The sequence below is a fragment of the Sturnira hondurensis genome, unplaced genomic scaffold, assembly GCF_014824575.4.
Source record: "Sturnira hondurensis isolate 20B ecotype Veracruz unplaced genomic scaffold, ASM1482457v3 Scaffold0016462, whole genome shotgun sequence".
NCBI lineage: Eukaryota > Metazoa > Chordata > Mammalia > Chiroptera > Phyllostomidae > Sturnira > Sturnira hondurensis.
The window spans coordinates 8,054,255-8,074,342 of NW_028089093.1; the positions used below are offsets into that span (position 1 = coordinate 8,054,255).

At 36.5% G+C, this 20,088-nt stretch overlaps 1 protein-coding gene across 1 annotated transcript; it reads right to left on the reverse strand.

Annotated features, from left to right (window-relative positions):
- Window positions 1-986: 986 nt before the first annotated feature.
- On the reverse strand, window positions 987-1,699 carry LOC119000913 (60S ribosomal protein L22-like). The gene has a single exon (XM_037066042.1). It carries the CDS (start codon window positions 1,523-1,525, stop codon window positions 1,052-1,054), a length of 474 nt encoding a protein of 157 aa, XP_036921937.1. The 5' UTR covers window positions 1,526-1,699; the 3' UTR covers window positions 987-1,051.
- Window positions 1,700-20,088: the final 18,389 nt, after the last annotated feature.

Here is a 20,088-nt window from a genome sequence, read left to right on the forward strand (position 1 = left end):
GATCATAGAATATCATACCATTGACATTTTGACATGTAGAGCATAACTCATTCTCCCCACCACTGCATCTAATTATATCGTGTATTTCTATTAGTTAAGAGCCATATTTATTCAAGCTCCGATGGTACCATTTAACTTTTTTGACTAATTTGAAGAGAGAAATGATGAACAACTTCAGGAGGTATAAGGAAAGAAATATGAATGACAGATTAAGCAGAAGCAAAGGAAAGATGAATGCATATCTTACAATACATATTGATTACTGTTTTGCAACTAATTAGTCAAGTCATTGACCTTCAACTGCCCTATTTGTCTAATAGCATGAGGTGCTCTACGTCTGTAAGATCTTTATCATGTCCATTTGTGGACCATCTTTCCTACGAACCTGGATTTTTCTCTCTTTATCCTTGGCACTTAGAATCATGTAACTAAAACACAATACAAAATTAATGGTTTTGACACAATACAATGGACAGATGATGTGTCATAGAATTGTACACTTAAAACATATGTAATCTGATTAACCGATGTCAGCCCAATAAATTTAATTAAAAAATGCTTTTTTACTATGTACTAAAATGAAATATCATAGATTATCTTCAGTTAAGTCAATATTCAAATATTTTTCTAGTTTTCTAATAATGTATTTTAAAACAATATTGCCTGTTAAATACTGTTGATAAAAAAGCAAATCACACCTTTTGATGTGAATAAATAGAGACAAGGAAAGAAAACACTTACCACATTTTAATGGCTTGTTGTCCAGTTGGTACTGGGGAAAGGAGGTTTTGTTTTAATTTTTAAGTTTAGAATATATGGGGGGAAAGATGAGAGTTTGAAATTTCTAGCTGAACCCTAACCTTTACCTGTTTGTTAATTCTTGGCAAAATGTAATCCTAGTTTAGAGATAAAAAGGTTCAAATGGGCTTTTAAAAATCTTAAACTTCAAAGAGTTCTTAAAGTAAACATTTTCACAATTTCTTTTCTTTTTTTTTTTCGGTTCCTAAGTTTTATTCAAGAACTTGTACAAAACGTATCAGGCAAGTGAGTTTTAATCCTCATCTTCCTCCTCCTCTTCATCCTGGTTTATCTGGAAGTAGCGCAATTCATAACTCTCTATGCTGTTAGCAACTACACGCAACCAGTCACGTAGATTATTCTTCTTCAAATACTTTTTGGTGAGATATTTCAAATACCTTTTGGAGAAAGGCATCTCAGAAGTGACAGTGATCTTACTCTTGCTCCTTTCGATGGTTACAACCCCTCCTCCGAGGTTCCTGGCTTTTCCGTTCATTTTGATTCTCTCCTGAAGGAACTGCTCAAAATTGGCAGCATCCATGATTCCATCTTCTACTGGGTGGGTGCAGTCCAGGGTGAACTTCAGAACCTGCTTCTTTTTTTTGCCCCCCTTCGCCACAAGCTTTTTTTCCTCTGGGGATGCTATAGGGATCCTCAAACTCGGGCCTCTCCCTGCCATCAGAACACCTTGCATGCACATTTCCACAGGTCCCCAAGTCCTGGCCATAAGGTTCCCGGATGCGCGTCTCCCAGGGGTGGCAGGTCCCCTTTCCCTGCCGTCCTCCGCCCAGGTAACCAGGCCCAGAGCCCAGCTGCTTGCAGCCGGCCGAGCCCCCAGGACCGCTGAGCGGCCCAGGCTGCAGCCTTGGCACTTCAGCTCCCTGCTGGCTGCAGACTGAGACTCGAGTCTGAGCCGAGGCTTCTGAGAGCTGTGGGTCTACATTTTCACAATTTCAATACAAATGAATGAAACCATGTATGTTATGCTTCCTTTATATCTTACATGCAGTTAGGATATGTCCCCTAGAGCAAGGTATATAAAGGAAAGAATAAACAAATGGGATCTCATCAAAATTAAAAGCTTCTGTGTGGCTAAAGAAAACAGTATTAAAATAAAAAGAGAACCAATTGTATGGGAAAACATATTTGCCAATGATACCTCAGGCAAAGGTTTAATCTCCAAAATACACAAAGAACTTACACGACTCCACTCTAAGAAAACAAGCAACCCAATTAAAAAATGGGCAAAGGACTTGAACAGACACTTCTCCAAGGAGGATATACAGAGGATCCAGAGACACATGAAAAGATGCTCAATATCGCTAGCTATCAGAGAGATGCAAATTAAAACCACAATGAGATACCACTTTACACTGGTCAGAATGGCCATCATAAACAAAGCAACAAACAACAAATGTTGGAGAAGTTATGGGGAAAAGGGCACCCTAATTCACTGTTGGTGGGATTGCAGACTGGTACAACCATTATGGAAAACAGTATAAAATTTTCTAAGAAAACTAAAAATGAATATGCCTTTTGACACAGCAATTCCACTGTTAGGAGTATATCCTAAGAACCCTGAAACACCAATCCCAAAGAATATATGCACCCCAATGTTCATAGCAGCGCAATTTACAATAGCCAAGAGTTGGAAGCAATCTAGGTACCCATCAGTAAATTAATGGATCCAAAAACTATGGTACATTTACACAATGGAATTCTATGCTGCAGAAAGAAGGAAGGAGCTACTACCCTTTGCAACAGCATGGATGGAACTGGAAAGCATCATGCTGAGTGAAATAAGCCAGGTGGTGAAAGACAAATACCATATGATATCACTGTTAACAGGAATCTAAACAAAACAAACAAGCAAGCAAAATATAACCAAAGACACTAAAACACAGAACAGGCAGACAGGGACAAGAGGGGAGAGGGGAGGGAATTTCAGGGGAAAGGGGGAAGGATTCACAAGAACAAGTATAAAGGACACATGGACAAAAACTAACAGGGGTGGAAATGGGAGGGAGGTGGGGAGCACTTGGGGGGTGGGCTGGGATGAAAGTAAAAGACAGAAAACTGTACTTCAATAATAATTAAATTTAAATAAAATAAAAAGAAAAGAGATTACGAAAAAATACACGTAGGAAATAAATTCTAGGATTTTATCAGACTCTGCATTGAGTGACCAATAGCTCCATAACATGTCCACAATTCATTGAAAATTTAAATATATCTGAAGCAGAAAAAACATTTACTAGATTAGAATTAAAAAACTTTTATTATAACACAAATCCTCAGTGTCACCAAAAAATGCGTTAATTTCTGACTATACATGGCAATGCACCATAAAATGCTACTACGTTACGTCCAGGCTCTGCTTTCTGGGACTTCGCAATAATTCACAGATATTGTGAGATGAGTTTATTCGTTCACCCCAAAGAAGAAAAATTAATAGATAATGAATGTCAACAGGATATTTTACAAAGTGCATTGCGTTTTTCAAGACTGGACACGTGGCTGAAGAACCATGGGCCTGCCAATTCAAACTCTGCAATGAGAGAGATGGGTATGCCTGGGGGAATTGAGAGTGCTTTCTGTCACATTTGAAAGATAAATTAAATCTTATGTGAGATTTATTTTAAAATAATGACAAGATAGTGGCTTGTCAAGCTGAAGTTTAGGGATATTCTAAGTAGGTGGTGCTTCTAATCAAATCAATTTTGTGCACAGAGAGTTAAGGAGTTCTGGCCATTATCATCTGCTACCAGCAAACATTCCTTATAAGGGTAATTACTGGGCACTCTGTTCTCAAGGGGCATCTAGTGGAGCTATTGAATCTTGGAAAAAACAAGAATCAATTGTATTTTTTTATTCAAGTCATTTTAGGTTCTTCAAATTGAGATGGGAGACAGAAAATGTATAGAATTCAAAATGGCAGAAACTATGTAAAGCTCAGTAAACAAAGTTTCCAGTATAAATGTGGCTAATTATTATAGGTTGGCTGTGCTTCCCAGTCAGGTTTTTTTCTGGGTTATTGGTGCAGGTCTCCAGGATTTTTCCTATTGACTCTGCTTATTTGTTCATCGGGAATCATATTCACAAGTTTATTCTGAATTGTAATGTGAGAATGCCTTCTGAGGGAGACATGTTTTTATAGCTACTGCATTGACTTTCCTTTTAAATTTTTTTGCTTGGCATTTGATCCCTTAATTCAAAATTAAGTCCCTCCATTTTTGCAGGTATCACATGGAATTTATTTTTATTGTGACTGTACATACATCTCCCCATTGATTCAAATAAGAAATATATTTGCGTTCTGACATTGTCAGTCCGTAGGAAACCAGGTTCCTATTTCTCCTGCATCATTTACCTAAATGGGATACTCTACCCAGAACCAGATGTTCTAATAAAATGAGCCCATAGTCACAATCTCAAATGTATTCAGTTTCTCCAGGTCTGTTTGGAAACTCAGATTCAACTTGCATCCATCAGTTTTGTCTTCTTTTTCAAAAAAGCATAGGTGAAAAATGGTAGTTCTTTCTTCAAGCAAATCAAACAAACTCATTACCAGTGGCAAAACCTAACTGATCTTTAACATTTGAAACTTTACCCAGATCCTGGTCTCTCACTGGGAAGGAGTGACATATCCAATTTAGACCCATGCACAAAGCCTCTATTCTAAACAATAATGGCAGTGTTTTGGTGTCCATTAAAGACCCATGGGTCTCACAGTTCCCAGCAATGAAACAACATGAAGTCTTGAATAAAGAAATCTCAGTTTATTTATATTGTTTCCCAGAGGGTGTCACTCTTAGTTGACTCACTGCTGGTTTCTGGAAATAGAAGAGGTGCCCATTACCTCTAGTTCAGAGTTCAAGATACTCTTCCAAAGGAAGCCTCTTAACATACTGTGAGGACCTGTTTATTGCACTAAAGTTTAAAGAGGGCAAGACAAATGAGACCAGCAGACTTGCATTCACAGTCTTTCTTTCCCTCTTCATCAGAGCATGTTTGAATGAAAGGAATTGATTTTTTAAAAGAAGAAGAAGTAGGAGGAGGAGGGGGAGGGGAGGAGGAGAAGAAGAAGAAGAAAAGAAAAAAGGAATTGAAATCTGCTCAAGCAGATTTCAGGATTAAAACTATAAGATCATGAAACCCAAAAGAAGGAAGCAGGGCTGAGCTGTTTTAGGATGAGAAATGCTTGCTGAAAGGTCATCAGGGATAATGGAAGTTACTGTTGCATTAGTACAGGATTTTGTGGTGGTTGAGAGCATGGAATCTGCAAAGACTGCATGAGTTCAAGTTCCATTGCTCCCAGTTGCTTGCAGTGCACTTTGAAACACGTGACCTCTCTCGTCTCCTATTTCTTCAGTTACAAAATAGGAATAATAACAATAATAATTCCTATTACAAAGGATTGCTATATAAGAATTAAGAAATACAAGTACTTATAGTACCTGATACATAAAAATGTATCCAATGAGTTAAGCACAATAATAACTTGTTGATTGCCAGTGTTGCATTTATTATATTACTTGTAGGCAATTACCCTTTCAATGATTACCTTTAGAAAAAACTAAAGTTTAACATAGATGTCAATAAATTGACTCAGTCAAAAAAAAAGAGGGTGAAGTGATGCCAAAGTGAGTGGAAAGAGTAGCATCAATTAAAACAGCTCATGGTGGAGAACACCCGTGAAAATGACAATGTTTATTCAATAATGTCAAGCCCATTTAATTTGCCTATCTATTTTATGTCACACAAAAATTCTCCATGAAGTCCAATCTTCTATGACTTCAATATGCTTTAACTACAATTTCGCAAGATTTTTTTTTAGTATAAAATGGTTATATCTCATAAAAACCTGTTACATAGAATAACAACATTTGGTAAGTAAAGAAGAAAAAACCTGCTATGATGAAGTGCATTGGCTTTCTACATGTGTGTATGTGGGCAGGTACTTTAATATGTTACAGTATGTAATCACCTTAATTTTATACTGGAAGAATACAAATACCTAAAGGGGTATGCTTCAAAAAGAAAAAGAATATGAAGGCAGACTAGTTTAGCAGATATAAAAATATACTGTGCTTAAATAATCAATACAGTTTGCTGATAGAAATATAAATAGGCAGAACAATGAACAATATTAGGAAGTCCAAAAAGAGATTCAAATGCAAATAGTTATAACATAATGATGAGTTTTCAGATCAATAACTGTTATTGGGAAACAAGACAGTGATCTGTGAAATCAACAAACTTGGATCCATTATATGCATTATACCTAAACATAAAATAAAAAATAATGAAATACTTATTTGTAAAAAATAAAGTAACAAACAAACTGGAAGATAAAAGGAAATTGTTTTTATTTTCATTGAAATGGGGAGGCCTGTCTACAATTCAAAATCCAAAACCCATAAAAGAAAAGATTCATTAAGCATAATTTCACATCAGTGAAAAGGCTCACCAAGGAAGTAGCTCAGAGCAAATCTTCAGTCTGAAAAGGGGACTTGGAGACAGCCTTCTGGCCCAGTGACCAGACACCAAAGAACACGAATGACTCAGCAGGTGTTCAAAGGGAGAAATAAGAACCCAGGGCCCAGTGGGAGATCATGCTTCCTAGTAGACATCAACAGGATGACAAAATCAAAGACATGCCTACAAAGTTATGGCAATGTGTTAGCCTTGAGAACTTAGGAAAAATTAGAAAGATGAATAAGAAGAAGATACCTGAATTGACTGGGATATCCTGATTGACTGAGTTAACTTGCGGTCGCTGACTTTTCACTATTAGGCAGAGTGGGACTCAAGGAACAAATTAAATTTAGGGTTTTTTTTTGTTTGTATAACAGCTGCTTCATAGAAAAGAGCATCATAAAGTCAAAAGACAGAAAAGACCAAAAAAGATTTTTTAATGTGGCTACATATAATTAAATCATATGTAAATATACCATTAACAAAGTCAAAATACAAATAAAACACTATGAAAAATACTTGCAATATGTCTGATAGAAAAGGACTAATCTCCTCAATATATAAAAAGCTTGTAAAAATAAATAAGAATACAGATATACAACCCCCAAAAAATATAGGTTGTATACAATTAGTCACAGAATAGCCCTGGCTGGTGTGGCTGGATTGAGTGCCAGCCTGCAAAACAAAAGGTCGCTGGTTTGATGCCCAGTCAGGGCACATGCCTGGGTTGGGGGTGAGGTCCCCAGTAGGGAGTGCGCAAGAGGTGACCACACATTGTTTTTTCCCTTTCTTTCTCCCTGTCTCCCCCACTCTCTAAAAATGAATAAATAAAATCATCTAAAAAATCAGTCACAGAATAGAACTTTTGAAATTTCCCCAGCTTCATGATATAAATTGTATTTTAGTGCCAAAAGTCATCTGACAATGTGCTTGATGGATGAGTCTGTGGAGAGACATACTCCCATATATTATGGATGAAAGTATAGGCTTTTACAAACCCTATGGACAGTTAGTCAATACCTGTCAAAATTACAAATGTGTATACATTTGACCCAGTATTTCACCCTATAGATTTATTTGCTTGTGTGTGTAAAATGAATGTTTACTTTTATAATATAATGATGTCTATAGTAGCAAATGATTGAAAATAATTCAATATCCATCAACAAAGTACCAAATAAATAGATGATGGTAAATCAACATAATTTTTAAATAATTTATATATTTGTTATGTATGAAACTATACAAGATGATATACAATTTTTATATTGAAAGATCTCTTAAGTGAAAAAAATGACTACATGCCTTTTTATACATCTTGAATTTGTAACCATGTTAACGCATTATCCATTCAAATAATTACAAAATTTTTAAAATCAGAAAATGATACTGTAGTACTCACACACAATAAATAAAAGCTAATTAGACAGTTGTTCCATTTTTCTAACAGCAAACAAGTAGTTATATGTTTGTTCAGTCCATTAGTATAAGGAAACAGCAAATTCACATCATAATGTGGTACCTTTTTTATTTATCAGACAGGAAAAATCTGAAACTTGACAAGTCACAGTACTGGTGAGGCCTTTGGGAAACTGGCACTGTTGTATATAGTGGGGGAAAGTGTGGGGTGTGGGCCAAATCTATGCCACGATCCCCACCTATTTCTTTTTTTCTCTAGTAGAGCCTGTATCGCACTGAAATACTTGAAGTTATCAGCAACTTGCTTTTCCAGCAACATGCAGCTAGGGCATGGGCATGCAAACTAGTACAGACAAACAGAACCGTAGAGGATCCTGGGTTTGTTTTTTTTTCTTTTTTTTTCTAGTAGAAAGAAACACAGAAAGGAGACTACTTTTCCCCCTTTTTATTGAGCTGAGAAGGGTGGCACTGGTTATCTTGGGGCGGTGGACACAGAATACAGTGCACAGATGATGCAGAAAGAAGAATATTCCTTACTCTGTATGATGCTTTTGACGGGGGCAACCATCTTCAACCACAGGAGACAAGCTAAAAATGCCTTATGTTCAACTTTTTCATTATGTGAAAAGGATATCTCAGCCACTGTTAGGGGGGTGTCTTATAGGCAGCTATAAGCATCCTGATAAATGAAATTTATCATAAAATGTGTCAAATGCTAAGAAACAGGGCAACTTCAAGTTGTGGTTGTATCCTTTTCTTGGACCAGAAGCAGAAATGTATATGAGTATAAAGGTGAAAGAAGACAGGGGATGACAAACCTTGCACTTTTCTGTAGGTGTGCATTGCTGGGTATGCAACAACCTTTCTTACTTGTGTAATTTAATCCCACCATCAAATATAATTTGTGGGCATAACAAATGATGATATAATACACCAAATGAATGTGGAATTCAAGAAAATAGCTTCTCAATGACCAGTGATAACGCTGAGTTTTAGTCTCTTTTATGTCTTTGTTGACTTTATCTATTTCCAATATCAGCACCTCTGTCATTTACACTCTTAAATAAAACAGTGATCATTTACAACAGCGTCTCACTAATGAGCTCTCTTAAGCTGTCTAGTGACCAACAACTACCTTATGGTGATTCCACACATCTATGAACCGATGAAACCCTGCAGAATTACTTCTGTCTTCAGTAAGTTTACCTTCCAAGCAAAATTCATTTTTAAATTTTCAGTGCTATAGTCTAAAATAACCCCCACAATTTTGTTTTTCTCCAAGTCAAGTAATATTACCATTGACAGATTCTTAAACTATTTGTATATAACAGATAAATTAATTGTAGAATTTACGCAGTGGAATGTAAGGAAAACTTTCTGTTATCAATGACTGAACTGATTGTAATCAATCAAAAACCTGGCTAAAATGACCAGTGTGCTAGTCACTTCTCTGGCTTTAATTTTTTGAACTATAAACACTTTTTAAAAATCATCCTGAAATTAGATAATTTTATATAAGCCAATATCCAAAAGTTGTATGTTTTTGAAACTTATGAATATTAAAGACATGATTCCTTTATTTTGCCATTGCATTCCTGGCCAAAGCATACATCTTGCATGAATATATATATTCGAGATTACTATTCTTCTTATGAAATCAAATTTTACTTGCCTTGTTCTTGAGTTCCTCACATAAAAGAGAACAGAACTTTTTCTTGTGTTGCCTGAAGGGGGGTCTGATGATGGAGGATCGTAGGAGTTCTAGTATAGACCCCTAATAGAGTCTATAGACTCCTATCGACTGCAAATTAGGACTCTACCCACCTAAAGCTTCATGGGTCTTTTGTTTATTTTTATTTTTTAATTACTTTATTGTTGTTCAGTTACAGTTGTCTGCATCTTCTCCCCACCCCCTTCATGATTACTATTTTATAGAGTTTGAGATAAATTGCTCGAAAAACTTACAAAATCTAGATGAAATTGAAACCATTTTATTTGCAATAGAAATGGCATCTAAGAAATTGGAGAAGCACAAATATTTAACATTTCATTTTTATAGTTACATAGCATTTAATGTAGAGTTTAATAAATAATTAATTTTTTGTTAAACATTAAATTCCATTTGAAATATTTTATTCTATTTGATTACAATGACATATATCTTTATATTTGAATATTTTAATCAGCATGAGATCCATATTGTATCTTCACAAGGGACAGATATACATAAATATATAAACATAGCAAATTTGGCTGGTTCCATGTACCTAAAGGAGACTGAAATTGTGATTGTTTCAAAAAAGCAAATGTGGATGAAAGCCACGCTATGAGGGGAAGAGAAGGAAAAGAGGGAAAAAATCAAAGTCCAACACCGAAAGCATGAGGGACTAATGAAAATTTCTCTGAGTGATTCTTGGGAATATGGAGGTGGAGGCAGCAGTGTCACGTATCACATCAGAACTTCTGAAAAACCTTCCCCGAGCACCACTTGCTGGTTTACAGTTTCCACTCTTTAAAGCAGACAACACCTCTTCCGTTCTCATTCCCTCCTTCTGCCCAAACTTCTCTCTTCACGGATCCCTCCTACCAAACGTCCCTTTTTTTCCTTCCTCAGCCTCCCCTTTATTCCGTTTGCCTATACTACTACCAAGCAAAAAGTGGCTGAGCCGTGAGCACTGTTTAGACTATGTACTTCCTCTTGAAAAAGTGCATGTTTGTTAGGGTGTCGAGGAGAATCTCAATTACTCCTCCTAAATAGAACATTATATATGTTTGTGAGAATGTATTTGTGGCATTTGTCCTATGTGTCTAGGACTGTGCTCAACAGAGGCAATTCACAGTTACTGTGTGCGTGTATATATATATATATATATATATATATATATATATATACACACACACACACACATTCACATACATATATATNTCCTACCAAACGTCCCTTTTTTTCCTTCCTCAGCCTCCCCTTTATTCCGTTTGCCTATACTACTACCAAGCAAAAAGTGGCTGAGCCGTGAGCACTGTTTAGACTATGTACTTCCTCTTGAAAAAGTGCATGTTTGTTAGGGTGTCGAGGAGAATCTCAATTACTCCTCCTAAATAGAACATTATATATGTTTGTGAGAATGTATTTGTGGCATCTGTCCTATGTGTCTAGGACTGTGCTCAACAGAGGCAATTCACAGTTACTGTGTGCATGTGTATATATATATATATATATATATATATATATATATATATACACACACACACATACACATACACACACACATACACACACGTTCACATACATACATATAACTACATGTATATACACATGTGTAATGTATATTACATAATTTCCTCATTTAATTTTATACAAGACTCACTTTTTTTGCAATGAAGGCTCATACTCAAACACATGCTTCCCTATGTGGTTTCACTTCCCCCTCAAAGATTCTTTGATGAGATTTTTAAATAATTTTATTGGTTCTACACCTGACACGCCCATTATTACTTTTTGCTTTCTCTGATTTCGACTTGTTTCTGCTTCTTGGACCCCACGATGATCATTCAACAATCAATCTCACAAATAGACTTGCATGCAGAAGTATAAACTTCTGGAAGGAGTGTATTTAAATATACTCAAAACAAATAAGCTGCAGCCTTATTCCCAGCTACTCTCATTTTATTAAGATCTTTGTTCATGTTTCATGATGAGCCTGCTGCCATACCTATTCTGCTTTGATCAGACCTCCAAACTACATGTCTTTGCCATCATTTCATTCCAGTTGCCCAGCCACTTCAACTTTCTACTCATGCAAATATGCCCTGGTTTTACAATCCTAATAAAGGAAAGAGTTAAATTTACTTTACCCAGGCACTTCCTATTCTGTTTTACTTATAATTCTCTTTGTTGGGACTTAACATCTCCCCTTGTCTTATTCTTAGAGGAAATAAAGAATAACTGATCATATTTCAGTCATCTCCCCCTTACCCGAAACCATCATACATTCGTTTTCTCTATTGTTTGATTTTTCCCAAACCCTCCCTGTCAATTGAAATGAATACCACAGCTAAGAAATAACTAATTTTTCAGGATTTGATTACATTGTGATGTATTGCTTTTCCTTTTAATTTTGTCTATATTTTAAAAGATAAACATACAAAAATTTCCAGGAGTTATCTAATTTTAAACCACTACCAGTGTTCATGAGCATTTAAGTAAAATTGTCACTTATTCTGAAATACCTTCTCTTATCTTTAAGGAGAGGGTCTTTGGGGGATGTTTTTTCACTTCTACATACAAAGCAGTACCATGTGTGTGAGTTGCAGAAAACCTTACCAGAATAGGAACAATAGACTTCCTCAATTTCAACATGTGTGTGTATATATATATATATCTCATCTATTCCAATTAAAAACATTAGGAAAGTATGATATTTACTTTTGGGGGGCTCTAAATTCCCAAATTTCTAATCTTATATTCATCTATGGAATAAGCAGAAAAAAAGTTTCTTTTATGTATACATCAGGGAAAACACTTGACTAAAAATATTTAAGTGAGTTTGTGCAGAGCCACATCTAATTATGGTATTTGTGTCTCAAGGATTAGGTCATACTGCTAAAGACTGCCATTATTTTTAGGTCTTTTACATTCTTAGCCTTAATGCACTTAAATGGTAGTTGCGTCTTAGTATGGGTAAGCAGTTCAAATGGGTATCATTTTATGACAAAAATGCTTAGGGTGAGTGAGTTTCCTTTTCCACCAACTTTTTCCAGTACTAAGAGGGAAGGAAATCATTAGTAGTTATGGAACACGCACTGTCAGGCCATTTCCATTTCCTGAAGGTAGAAAAAGGCCATTAAAAAATCGTTATGGGTAATGGTAGACAAGCAACCAGAGAATGATGATGTCTCACAACCCATGGGAGCATAGGAGGGAAGGAGCAACAAACCAATCAGAAATTGTGTGAGACAGCTTTCTTGTGTTTAAAAGAAAAATTCTGCCGCCTGCAATGTCTCATGAGAGGTGCCCTTACCCCTCTGGTGTCCAGATTGCCCTGCCCCTGCTACACACTCACCCCTCACTCTACAGATCTATTCCAGCTAGGGAGTGCAAGTCATTCTTGTTGTGTGATTCTTCCCCCAAAAGAATTCTTCCTCAAAATTTTAAGAAAAAAATGAAACAAATTTTTGAATAATACTGTGATATAGGACTTAGGAAATGAAAGTCTTTTTCTATTGTCTCCCTTTCTTTCCTTTTCTTTTTTCCTTCCTTCATTTCAATTATTTATTGGCCTAAAACATATATTTCTCATTTTGTTCTATTATAACGTACCATTCAGTGAAAATAAATAAACACTTATTGAGCAGCTATCATATACAGGGCATTTATCACATTGAAGATACCCTCTAGCAAAGGCCAGAGTTCTAGAATTTTGAAAGTCATGGATGAAAAGATCAGCAATCAGAATGAGAGGTATTGAAGCCCAATACTTATCCATTAAGCAGAAGTCCATCTGAGCCCTTGTGTGTACAGACTTTTCATTCTTTCCATGGTATTCACATGGTTTAGCACTTAGAGCCCATATTTTGAATATCTCTGATGATTTGTTACATATCCAAATCTTACTTATTTTGATTGCTTGATTCCCACTGTTGGCCCATTTAGGACATGATATTAATTCTTCCCAACTGCATCAAAGTTTATTAAAGCCCTTCTATTTAAGATTATAATCACTACTGTAAAGCATTAGAATAGAGCCTTACATTATTTTATACAATAATGCATTCCAGGTGGATCAAAAGCTCATGCGTGGAAGACGAAAGTAGAAAACAAACTTGTAAGAACATATAGGAAAATATTTTCCATGGCCTTGGGGTAAAATAGGTTTTCACAAATAAAATGGAAACGCAATAACCATTTTAAAAAAGGGTTGATAATCTATATTTAAATTAAAACTTGTGTTTATCAAAAGGCACAATAAAACAGTAAAAAGACAAGCCAGAAACTAGGAAATAAACGACTGTTCAGAAAGAACACATACCAATTGTTAGACAAGCATACAAAACTCATGAAGAGGCAAGATTTTAATAGCGAGGGAGTTGTGTGTGTGGGAGCAAGCAGTGTATGGGAAATCTTTACAACGTCCCTTAGTTTTGCTGTAAATCTAAAAATGCTCTGAAAAATAAAGGCTATTTTAAAAAATTATTTCAGGAAAACAAGCATTTCCATGAAAAGGCAACATTAAAGACCTTAAATATAGGAAAATTGTTTACCCTTAATAATGATTAGAAGTACACAAATTCAGGCTGCAGTTAATCACCATTTCCATTCATACCCCCAAACCGGCAAAAATTAAAATTTCTGATGAAGCTGAGGACTGATGTGCATGGGAAACAATGAACCTCTTTTATGTAGCTGGTTGGTATCGTTATTATACAGCCACTTTGGAGGTAATCTGACATCGCCTGCAGAGATAAGCATTTGCATTTTCCACAGGGTTCTACTCTGTGGAAAGGATACAGGTGCTTAGAGGCTGTAATAGCTAAAACCACAACTAACTCACGTGCTCATAGAGAAGATAATACGTAAATAAATCAGGGTATATAAACAAAGTAGTATTATACAGCTACTAGTGAAATTACTAAATAACAATAAATGAAATATAATTATATGCAGCAACACAGAATAGTACCCAAAATGTATTTGAAGAAAGATATGACAAGTTACAGCAGGAATAACATTTTTATGAGATTCAAAAGGAAATAAAGATCTAGCAACATATGGGCTGTCTATATCTACGATAAGTGATAAAATCATTTAAACAAAAAGAACAAGACATTGTTATCCCAAAATTCAGAGCAGTGATAAAGTCTTAGGAGTAACCGAGGAATACAATAAGCAGCACACACAGGTGGATGGGAGGGATTTTAAATGATTTAGACCCAAAGTGGGCAGTGACAATAAAGGATGTATACTTCATTATTCAGGTTTCTAATTTTGGTGAGTGTTACATATGTTTGAGAAATTATACTGAGTGTAGATGTATTTTTAACAATATCCATTTATTGCAGTGATCAATTATTAGTAAAATAACCAATATTTATAACATTGGGGGGAATGGCAGATTCACAGAACACTCTAGTCGCCTTGCAGTTTTACCTGTTATCGATAACAAAAAAATTGCAATCAAACCAGTGAACCAGCAATTTATTTTTCAAAAGATTAAATCCACACTGAACAAAGCTCTACTCTAAAGCTTATTTCATCCAGATGAAGGAATAAAAGTTAGTATCCACACCTTCTCTTCTCAACTTTAGACCTTCTAGAAAAATATATGACAGCTTCCAAGAGAAGCTAAAGCATGTCACCTCACTCCGAGACCTTCACTCAGCCTGACTCATTTCCCTCCAATGACTGGAGTCAATGCTGACATTGGCACTGTGTGCGATTCCAGTTCCTCTCATCACAGACTCGTGTCTACTTGGTCATAGTGAATGTCTTGTGCAGTCTTGGTGTCTCAACTTCTGTGTGGCCTGGATGTGCTAGAAGCTGGAAGACTCAACTACGCTTGCTGCTTTATACAGAAAACAGACTCTGGAAGAACGCAGTCCCTCGCAAGCCAGCCCTGCCCTGGCTTCCTCTTCCAGAATATCACTGGAGATTAGCAAATGACTACTTGGGAGACTCCCTCAGTTTGCTAGGAAGTACAACTAAGACAACTTGAGCTAGGTGAACTGAAACATGGGCTTATATAACATGGAACCACACTTTATATGTGTCTATACTACTGGAACACTTTGCCATAGTGCAGGAGTATTCGTTTACCATTTATATAAAAAGTAACTGAATTTCATTCAAAGTTGAGCTGAGCTTGTTTCCATCAAGGTATTTTCAATATTTTTTACAAGCCCACAGCTCGTGTGTGTGTGTAATCTATTTGGAGAAAGACCTGTAAATAATGTCTACATTTCCTTTAAATTATAGGAAGTGTATCCTTCACATATAGAGAGAAAAGGTGTCTCTTCTACCCTACCACAAATGACTCTTTTACACATTTTATTTTAGGAGAAGTCCTAATCTGGGAAAATAATCTTGCAACTGCATAGGAATTATAAGTTATATAAAAATACTTAAGGCTTTTGTACAGAAGCCACCTGACTAGAAACACAGAGAATGTTGTTACAGTGGATTGGGCCTCCCTCCCTCCTAATCTATGGGCATGTGGGCCTACACTCTGAAAGCTGTAGACCAGGAAGTCAGTTTATAACCAGGTATCAAGCTACAATATTTACATACTTAAGCAATTCTTCTTGCTCAGCAGGACTGGTTTAGGTATACAGGAAAGTGTTTTGGTTACAGCAAGTGCAACAGGTTTACAGTAAAGTAAAAACTAGTCCAGACCTTATTGATTTGGAGTTCAATACATCATGACAATGTATGTAAAATCAGGCAACAAAACTTGCTCTGACATCGCAATAAGCACAAAATATTTGAAAAAGGCAGTTCAGCACTAACAATAAAAATAGGATGAAACAGCAACAAATTGCAATCATTTTCTCCAAACTACACCTAAGAAAACAAAATTTCTAAGTATTTTATAATTCCCAAATATTTTTACCATGAAGACAAATATTTGTTTCCTGTGTAATTTTTCTCACAGCTATTGGATTTATGCCTGACACCTGAATTTTATCTGCTTTCTCTTTATACAATCAGGAATAAAATCAGTCATTCAATCTGACAACTAAGAACACATTAAGTTTTTTAATTTTTTTTACTGTTGACACTATTACATATGTCTCCCATTTTATCCCCCTTTGTCCCGTCCACGCAGTCCCAGCCTACCCCTCTCCTACCCCGACCTTCACCACGTTTTTGTCTGGGTCCATAGGCCTTGCATATATACACAGGTTCTTTAGCTAATTTCTTCCAGTCCCCTAACCCCCTCACCTCTGAAATCTGTCAGTCTGTTCCATGTATTCGACTGAAGACACACTAACTCTTAAAGGAGTTCAGACATGACACTCTTGTCACCTCCCTTTTTTTCTTTTTCTCCTTTGTAAATTTCTTTCCAAAGACATTCAGGGCTTCCTGACGTAGGAGCACCGTATGACACTTCTAAACTGTGTTTGGGTGTCATTTAAAATAGAGAAAACACCCCCAAAAGAAAGAGAAATGCGGAGGACCCTTGTTTATTGTATGAAGGTTAAAACAGGAAGGCAAGCTTGCCCTGTTCAACCTTGGGTGGCAGCACACACACAGGGCGATTTTTGCTCTCCTGTACATGTCTGCAATGACAGCAGAGCCGCACCCCCAGTACAGATCCGGGGGACCAATACATTTTAGCAAGTATGTGGCATTGCCAACACCAAGCCCTTGGATAATGAGTACTCGATGTATTTATTCTCCCATGTCTCAGTATCAAAGAGAATAAGGCTATATGTATACACTTTTAGGTAGCCCTTTTCAACTTAGAAGATAAAGTAATAGCTAACATTTATTTTGCATTTGACAGGTGCCAAACCTTTGCACAGGATTTTACTTGTATTTTCTCATTCAATCCTAAAAATAATTGTTTGAGGTAGAAATGTCATGATTCACATCCCTATTTCAAAAAGAAACCAACAAGTATGGAGAGATTCCATGATTTGCTCAAGTTACATTGTCAGTAATGGGCACAGATGGAATTAAAACCGGGCCACCTGCAGAGCCTGGTCCACGGTAGCACTCTGCCGGGCGGCTGTGTCAGACACAGCTCCGCACTATCCCCGTCGCTGGATGTCCTCCACATGCTCCGTGGCTTGGTCTCAAATCCTGTTTCATAGCTGAGTTTTGTCTCTTAAGTTAAATAGCAGAAAATTCTACATTTCTATAACATGACCATGGCTTCGTGGAGAAACATTTTTCACAGAATTTTGTCCTGTGTTCATTCTGTGGGACACCATAGGTGACATATGGAATATGTTATTTTATTTTTTGGAGAGATGTTGTTGAGGACGTGGTTCTCTACATTACTCAGTGTTCCCAATATAAAAAGCATGTGAGTCATTTCTCTCAGGCGTAGTGCCAGGAGAATGCTGAGTAATACTTGTGCATTTTTTCTATTGGGACAATGTGAGTCAGATTGATAACATATTGTCTAAGAAGATGCCAGGAAACTCTAGAACTCCACAGACCGTGTCTACATGGTGTCCTACACAGTCATTAAAACTTGCGGTACTATGGAATCATCACATGTTTTAATTTTCCTCTTGTTCCTGACACTTCATTTGATTTGAATCTCCACCCCTTACATACCTCTAAATAAGCTACCCGAAACCAATTGTGCGATGAAATACAAGGAAGGTATATAAATAAATAAACAAACAAACAAACACATAAATGAATTGGATTTGGAGTCATCTCATTTTCCTTGCCACTGTCTTCTAGTGCATTCTAACTTATAGGCACAACTTGAAAAGTAGCATCCAAAACTAAATGCGTATTTCCACATTTGCTCTAACCAACAATTTTAGCCTCATTCTTGTTGCCTTTATCTATGTTTGGTTAAAAGAGAGCATCTAATTTGCATCTAACTTTTCTTAATTCCGTGTTATGAGATCTTATATTTTATAAAATGTATAAGGTTATTCTATTAAAATTTCTATTTAGATTTGTAAATTATGATAAAAATTCATATTTAGAAATCATATCAATATCTACAATTGTTTCTACCATTGTAGAATGAAGTTATATATGACATAACAATGAAGTTATATTCAAGCTCTGCAATTTATTTTCAAAATTTATGCAGATAGATGTCCCCAGATTTCCTGAGAATGAGTAGCTGACCACATGTGAGAGTGAGCAGAGTTATACCAGCGAAGGTTATGTTTCAAAGCAAGGAAGGACTCAGCTTTGCAAATGTTGTATCAGCCTAGCACCATCATCACGTTAACTTAAAGGCTAGGAAGTCTTACTGACCATGATTAAGGAATCTTATTTTTTTGTTACCCTTGTTTTTCTAGAAATGTAATAATTACTGACCATGGCATTGAATATTAAAGATTAAATATGATGGGGTTGAAAAGGTGAAATTCTCCTTAGAACTCATATATGAGGTCTGCCCAGAAGGTATCCAGCCATGCAATATGAACAATAGAGACATTTATTGAAGAAAATACAAGAAACATTGTACATAGGACAATGATGCCTCAGTCCCCTTCAAAGTAGGCGCCTTGGGACCGCACACAGTTGTCCCAATCACCATTAGCTGCACCATCATATTTTCCTGAATCTCACCGGTGGTCTGAAATCTTTTTTTATTTCAAAGGTGATTTTAGTTTTGGCAAAAGCCAGAAGTCACAGGGCACCATATCTGGACTGTAAGAGGGCTGAGTCACCTGGGTGGTTTGATGTTTCACCAAAAACTGCACCAGATGTGATGCATGAGTGGATGAATTGTCTTGATGAAGCCAATTACTAGTTGCCCATAGCTGTAGCTTTCTGAGCCATCGGAATAGTTTCTGTGCAGGATTATTTGAGCTTAATGCAAAATTTGAGGCAGATTCATTGCTCTACTTGCTCAGTCATTTTGTGTTTTTTTTAGTTGTCTTATCTGTTTATTTTTCTTTTTTTAAATATATATATTATTGATTATACCATTACAGTTCTATTCCCCCCTTCATTCCCCTCCACCCACACACTCCCTCTCCCACCATTCTCCCCCCCTTAGTTTATAACCACGTGTCTCAAGTTCTTTAGATTCTATATTTCCCCTACTATTCTTGCCCCCCTATCTATTTTCTACCTACTGTCTATGCTATTTTCTGTACCTTCTCCCCCCTTCTCCTCCTCCCACTCCCCTGTTGCTAACCCTCCATGTGTTCTTCATTTCTATGGTTCCACTCCTTATCTAGCTGTCCTCTTGGTTTGCTTTTGTTTTAGGTGTGGTTGTTAATAATTGTGAGTTTGCTGTCCTTTCACTGTTCATATTTTTCATCTTCTTTTTCTTAGATAAGTCCCTTTAGCATTTCATATAATAAGGGCTTGGTGATGATGAACTCCTTGAACTTGACCTTATCTGAGAAGCACTTTATCTGTCCTTCCATTCTAAATGAAAGCTTTGCTGGTCTGGCAAAGGAAATAGACTTCCAGGAAATCCAGGAAGCTCAGAGAGTGCCAAAGAAGTTGGACCCAAGAAGGAACACACCAAGGCACATCATAATTACATTAGCCAAGATTAAAATGAAGGAGAGAATCCTAGAAGCAGCAAGAGATAAGGGGACAGTCACCTACAAAGGAGTTCCCATCAGACTGTCAGCGGATTTCTCAAAAGAGACCTTACAGGCAAGAAGGGGCTGGAAAGAAGTATTCCAAGTCATGAAATCCAAAGACCTACAGCCAAGATTGCTTTATCCAGCAAA